Source organism: Lactuca saligna, chromosome 1, assembly GCF_052625555.1.
Source record: "Lactuca saligna cultivar CGN05327 chromosome 1, ASM5262555v1, whole genome shotgun sequence".
Classification (NCBI taxonomy): domain Eukaryota; kingdom Viridiplantae; phylum Streptophyta; class Magnoliopsida; order Asterales; family Asteraceae; genus Lactuca; species Lactuca saligna.
Genome location: NC_136417.1, coordinates 135,006,654 through 135,013,727, shown reverse-complemented (window position 1 = coordinate 135,013,727; position 7,074 = coordinate 135,006,654). Strand labels below are relative to the sequence as shown.

The window sequence follows — 7,074 nt, the reverse complement described above, 5'->3', positions numbered from 1 at the left end:
TAGTAACGTTTTTAGCACTTATGAAGCCTTAAAAATGTTGCCCTAGTCTTCATGCAACCTTAATTGAATTTGTGGGTTACCATGCACAACCCAACCATTGAGCCCAAACCACCTTCTAGCCCACTAGTAATCACTAATCCATCACATTTTGGGCTTTCATGATCCATGCATGGATCAAGTTCTAATCCCATGATAGTCAAATTGGAAGCTTATTGGTCCATTGAGTCCAATAAGGAAGTCCTAGTCCAAAATGGACCTAACAAGAACTTCTAGGGTTTCCAATTGCTTGTTGACTATTTGTAGTACTTGTATGGTGTATTGGATTGAAGTTTTGTTGTCATAGAGTAAGCATCATACATGCTCTTAAGTTTTTGATTCTACATTTTACTTGAGTGTAGTTATTACAAGACACAAAATTTCTAGTTGTGACATGATTGGTGGCACCCAATTGGTATATTATGTTCTATTATATCTAGAAGAGATTGGGTTAGCAAAGGGTTTAATGATTCTTCCTTGGTCAGTGATGTTCTAGTCTATGATGTCTATACTTGTCCGGTTGATTGGGTTAATAAATTCCATGGATTGAAGGATGCTCCCATGTTTTGTATTGAGTCTAATCTACGGGATGTTGCAGGTTGGAGAGATAAGAAAGGAATATGCAAACAATTTTCATGCAATCAGGTGTGGTGTGATATAAATAATTTTGGAGACCTTGTTCCTTGGCATGATATCGTTTGGTATAGTAATTGCATTCCTCGAAACTCGTTTATTTTGTGGATGGCTATTTTGAATAGACTGAAGACCCACGATCGTGTCAGAGGTTGGGAAGTTTCTGGTAAATTACTCTGCCCTTTTTGTGCTATTACTCTTGACTCACATGATCGTCTTTTCTTTAATTGTGATTATTCTCAACTTATTTGGAGGTATTTTTGTAATAAGATTGGTCTTAATCTGGTTGTGGATGACTGGAATGATTTGGTTATGAAGCTGTGCAGTTTGTTTAAAGGGAATTCTAGTCAGAATCTGGTTAATAAATGTGTTTTTGCTAGTTGTGTTGCTCATATTTGGAAGGAGAGAAATTCTAGACTTTTTAGTAACAGGAGAAATTCGTATATGGGGGTGATTGCTTGTATTGAAAGAGAAATACATTTAAAGCTGTTGGGGTTGAGGAAAAAGGATAAGATGGTCAATGATAAGGTTTTTAAGGCCTGGGGTATTTCTAGAATGGAATAAGTTTTTTGGTATGGAAGATGGTTTCTGGTTTTTTAGATTGTTGGTTGGTGGCTCTTGGTTTTGGGGTTGGCATAGAAGGATGGTTAATTTTGGTGATATTAATGCTGTGGATTTATGGGGGATTTTTTGGAATAAGTTTCTTTACAAAGGACTTGACGGATTGTGTTACTGGTTTGAGAGCTTGCTCTCAAATCATGTAACTTGTACCTATGGGATTTTCTGTTTGGATATGATCTTTATTGAGATTATCCAATGGTGAATCCTAGACATGTGATTGATGCCATGTCTAGTATGAAACTTGTTCTGATCTATTGGAGGTTTGGTAATAGTTTGCTGTGGTTTGGCTTGTGCTTGATATGCAGGAATTTGCTGCAAAGGTTGGAGTTGGATCATTTTTGCAATCACATGGAGTCTTTTCTGTTGAAGGCTAAGTGGAGGATTGATGAGAGGAAAAGTGATAGAAGATGCGGGATTGACAAATTGATAGGGTTTTTTTATAGTTGCAATTATGAATGTTATAATTGTGTTATCTTTTATAGGTCCTTTTTTGTGTATTGTATTGAGAGTTTTGTGGTTTTGTTGGGTTTTTTTCTTAAAGCTTGGCCTTTAGACTGTGTTTTTTTAAGGGCCTTACCCCTTGCTTAGGTATTGATGATATTTGGGGTTTTTTGTGGTGCAAGGGGGTGAAGTTACCTTTTTCCTACTTTCAATAAGTCTCTGGGCTAGCTTTAAGGATAATAAGGTCTTTTGGGTTTTCGGGTGGTTACGTCTGGTTTTTAGAAAGTGGCTTGGTAGTTGGTTATGGATAGGTTGGTTAGATTTGTATTTTGTTTGACATTTTTTGTTCTGTTGGTTTTTGTATTCTTTTATTCTTTTTAATAAAGTTTACTGAGCTTTGGCTCTTTCAAAATAAAAAATAATGAAACAATGCTCATCAAAGCTTTGCTTAAATTGCATAGACTTATATTGTGGAACTCAAGAATTAAACGATGCACATCAAAGCTTTGCTAAATTGCATAGACTTCTAATGTGGAACTCAAGAATGAAACAATGTTCATCAAAGCTTTTCTTAAATTCCATAGAATTCTATTGTGGAACTCAAGAATTAAGCAATGCTCATCAAAGCTTTGCTAAACAGCAAAGACTACCTCTATTGTGGAACTCAAGAATTAAACAATGCTCATCAATGCTTTGCTAAATTGCATAGACTTCTAATGTGGAACCCAAGAATGAAACAAGGCTCATGAAAGCTTTGCTAAATTGCATAGACTTCTATTGTGGAACTCAAGAATCGAACAATGCTCATCAAAGCTTTGCTTAAATTGCATAGACTTCAGTTGTGGAACTCAAGAATTAAACGATGCTCATCAAAGCTTTGCTAAATTGCATAGACTTCTATTGTGGAACTCTAGTATTAAACAATTCTCATCAAAGCTTTTCGAAGTTGCATAGACTTCTAATGTGGAACTCAGGAATGAAACAATGCTTATCAAAGCTTTGCTAAATTGCATGGACTTCTAATGTGGAACATAAGAATCGAACAATGTTCATCAAAGCTTTGCTTAAATTGCATAGACTTCTATTGTGGAACTCAAGAATTAAACGATGCTCATCAAAGCTTTGCTAAACTGCATAAACTTCTAATGTGGAACTCAAGAATGAAACAATGCTCATCAAAGCTTTGCTAAATTGTGAAGACTACTTCTATTGTGTAACTAAAGAATTAAACAATGCTCATCAAAGCTTTGCTCAATAGCATCGACTTCTAATGTGGAACTCAAGAATGAAACAATGTTCATCAAAGCTTTGCTTAAGTTGCATAGACTTGTATTGTGGAACTCAAGAATGAAACAATGCTCATCAATGATTTGCTAAATTGTGAAGACTACTTCTATTGTGGAACTCAAGAATTAAAAAAGGCTCATCAAAGCTTTGCTTAAATTGCATAGACTTCTTCTAATGTGGAACTCAAGAAAAAAAAAAAAAGAATTAAACAATGCTCATCAAAGATTTGCTAAATTGCATAGACTTCTAATGTGGAACTCAAGAATGAAACAATGCTCATCAAAGCTTTGCTCAAATTGCATAGACTTCTATTGTGGAACTCACGAATTAAATGATGCTCATCAAATCTTTGCTAAATTGCATAGTGTCACACCCCGAAAACCGAAGGCGGAAACATTCCGGGGTGGACTACCACGTTGAGTATCAAATCCAATGCACATAGTAAGTAAAGTAAAGCAACCATTACATTACATAATAAAGTTTTACAGTTGTTTCAAAAGTAAAGTTTGTACAGTTGTGATACATAGTATATATAGACAAAATGAAACGGGTCTTCATGTACTCCGTCTTCTGATCAAAAGGAATCCTCGGGTACCTGTTCTAACGCTGACCTGAGAACACAAGCGGTTTGAAAATCAGCATAAAGCTGGTGAGTTCATAAGCGGTTTTTGTTTGTGAAAATGTTTCGAGTTTCCTTTCTGTTTCTGAAATGTTATGTACACCAAGAAAATCCCGTATTTTCGTAAAAGTTGGTTATTTTCTCACAAAAGTAATGTATAGTTAGTTTGTACACTGAAAACATGTCTACTCATATGAAAATGTATAGTTAGTTATCTGACTTGTTAAACTGTTCTGTTTACTTATCATGTGTTACCAGGAAAGTCCCATACTTTCCTTATTGTGTGTTACCAATTGTAAAAGATGTAATGTTATCCAGGTTGTTACTCTTTTTGATTATGTAAGCATTACCCAGGAAAGCCCCATGCTTTCCTGCTTGTTGCTTTCTAATGTGAATGATGTTAAAGATGTAAAGGATGTAAACGTGATTAGGTTCCATGTTTTCCCCAGGAAAGTCCTGTACTTTCCTGAATGTTAGTTACAGTATGTAAAAGATGTAAAAGATGTATAAAGTGGTTCATTATTACTATAAGTAAATCTCTGTTATCCTAATTGCGAGTTCCATAACCATACAATAGACTAAAACCTGTGGCAATAAGTAGTCCACATGTGGCAATAAGTCGTCCACATACTTATGACTTCTGTCACCCTTGAACCTTTCGGTTCGGCTGTAGCTAGCAGCCAGGTGTGGGGTAGTCAGCCCCGTATAGATCTATACACTCAAGTCACGCTCTCTAAATACCTGAGATTCTGGTTATGGGTGTAGTCCTCCACTCGCGTATCTCGGTGGAGTGTTCTCCGAGGACGTGTCTCCAATCATACAGGATTAACAAATTTACTAGTAATAATATAATAGTCCTCCACTCGCGTACATGTGTGGAGTGTTACCGAAGACAAAACAATGTACAGTATTATGTTCAAATGTCTAATGTCATGCTTTTAATTGATAAATTGTAGAAAACCATTTGTGAAATATATGTAAAACATAACAGTTTAAAGACCTATTTCACAAATATATGTTACGTGATCTGCATGTTCAAATGATTATCAGTTGTGGTAATCAGTTATAAAAGCATATGAATATGAAACACACATTTGAAAACATGTTCTGAGTACAAGAATTCCTCTGTACTTTGCTTGTGTTCCCCCCCAGAAAACAGTGAAAACAGTGAAAAAAGGTAGGGATATGAACTCACAGGACTCGGAAACGTGTCGGTTTTGAATACTAGACGTTGATTCGGGGTTTGATTACTCCCGATGTCCCTATGTAAAATGAAATAATGTCCATATATATATACAATTAGGGATACATTCACTAATCATATGGAACATTACACTCCAATGAGGTTAAACACCTCAAAACGAGCGTTTGGAGTGACCCGGGTGATATCTTCGGACGTGTAATGGCACTAGGGACTTGGGACTTGAGTTTACTCCCAAAGAGTAAACATTTTAAAGAGTTTACAGCCATAGGACACACACATACATGAGTTTACGGCCGTAAACTCATGTGGGTGTGATTTTGGGTGTTTAATGGCTTAAATGGACATGGGGATTGTTGGAATGGATTTCTAAAATGCCTTGGAATTGATTGTATGAAATTTTAACACCAAAAAGGGAGTTTACGGCCACACCATAAGAGTTTACGGCCGTAAACTCACCTATGGCCAAGGAAAATTGATTTGAGCTTCAAAGGACAATCACATGTGATTCTAGTTAATTTTCCAAGCCTTGTTATGAATTTAGAACATCATTTAACACACTTTTTGGAGTTTACGGCCTAGAGGCATGTTCTAAGGCTGTAAACTCTATTATACCCATGAAAAAGATAGTTTTTGATGTTTAAAACAATCACATGTGATTCTAGAAATTTATACAAGCCATTTGAGTGTATTTGATGCATCATTCAACAAGTTTTATGAGTTTATGGCCAAGGGTATGTTCCTAGGCCGTAAACTCCTATAAGTGACATTTTTGATGTGTTTAAAACCCTTAAACTATTTTTAGATGCATCTAGATTTTACCACAAGGCCATTGGTTGAGTTTCAAGGCATTTGGACATGTTTTAAGGCTCTAAATCCCCATTTATGTGGAGTTTACGGCCCAAGAATGTGTCTTGGCCGTAAACTCACTTTTGTCCTCCAAAAATCATGTTTAAAGTGTTCCAAGTCTAGTTTAGCAAGCCTTAAGGTCATATCTAAGTCCCAACTATGATTTGGAAGGGTTATTTGGCTCAAAAAACCCATCTTTAGGAGTTTACGGCCCAAGCTTGTTCCTTGGCCATAAACTCATGTTCTTGGTCCCAAAACACAAATTAAACATAAATTTGAAGGCTAAAGAGGTTGAATAACAAGTTAGGGGTGTTACCTCTTTGATTTCAAGCCTTAAATCTATGTTTTGGACCTTGATTTTGGGATGAGGAGAGAGGTTGTGAGAGTTAAATGAGAAATTGACCAAAGGCTTCAAATGGAGGCTTAAACACGTTTATATAGTGTTTAAGTTTTGGACACAGTGGAATTCTACCTGATACCGGCGTTAGACGAGGCTTTTGGTCGTACCCGATTGAGTTACCTAACCCGATACGATAATTTCTAGAAATATTCTGATCACTAAAGTTGGGTGTTAAAATGATTTCTAAATGTATTAAGAAACCCATTAAGTCATTTTATATTCGCACTAGTTAATGACTTAATTAAACGGAAGGTCGGAAATCGAATTTGAAAACGACGATTGGTTGCGCGAATTGTACTACAAAAGAGTTACAGTAATTGATACGGAAATTTCGCGTTGTTACACATAGACTTCTAATGTGGAACTCAAGAATGAAACAATGCTCATCAAAGCTTTGCTTAAATTGCATAGATTTGTATTGTGGAACTCAAGAATTAAGCAATGTTCTTCAATGCTTTGCTAAATTGCATAAACTTCTAATGTGGAACCCAATAATGAAACAATGCTCATCAAAGCTTTGCTAAATTGCATAGACTTCTATTGTGGAACTCAAGAATCAAACAATGCACATCAAAGCTTTGCTTAAATTGCATAGACTTCAATTGTGGAACTCAAAAATTAAACGATGCTCATCAAAGCTTTGCTAAATTGCAAAGACTTCTATTGTGGAACTCACGTATTAAACAATGCTCATCAATGCTTTGCGAAGTTGCATGGGCTTCTAATGTGGAACTCAAGAATGACACAATGCTCATCAAAGCTTTGCTAAATCGAATAGACTTCTATTGTGGAACACAAGAATCAAACAATGCTAAACTTTTTCGCTTTCTCTCTCTACTTTCTCTCTCTTCCCCTGATTCTCTCTATCGGTGGTGCGATCTAGTTTTTGGTTCATCGGTGCTGCTTTTCCGACGAATTTCATTTAGTCGTTGAAGCAATTTATCTTCTGTTTCCGTTGTGCTAATGGGTGCGTCATCTAAAGCGGGT

The 7,074-nt window shown here is 36.1% G+C and overlaps 1 protein-coding gene across 1 annotated transcript; it reads left to right on the top strand.

Moving 5' to 3' along the window:
• The first annotated feature begins 777 nt into the window (after positions 1-777).
• LOC145011682 (uncharacterized) lies at positions 778-1,664 on the top strand. Its single transcript, XM_078970419.1, has 2 exons — positions 778-1,197; positions 1,596-1,664. The coding sequence occupies exons 1-2, from the start codon at positions 778-780 to the stop codon at positions 1,662-1,664; spliced, it is 489 nt and encodes a 162-aa protein (XP_078826545.1).
• The last annotated feature ends 5,410 nt before the right edge of the window (positions 1,665-7,074 follow it).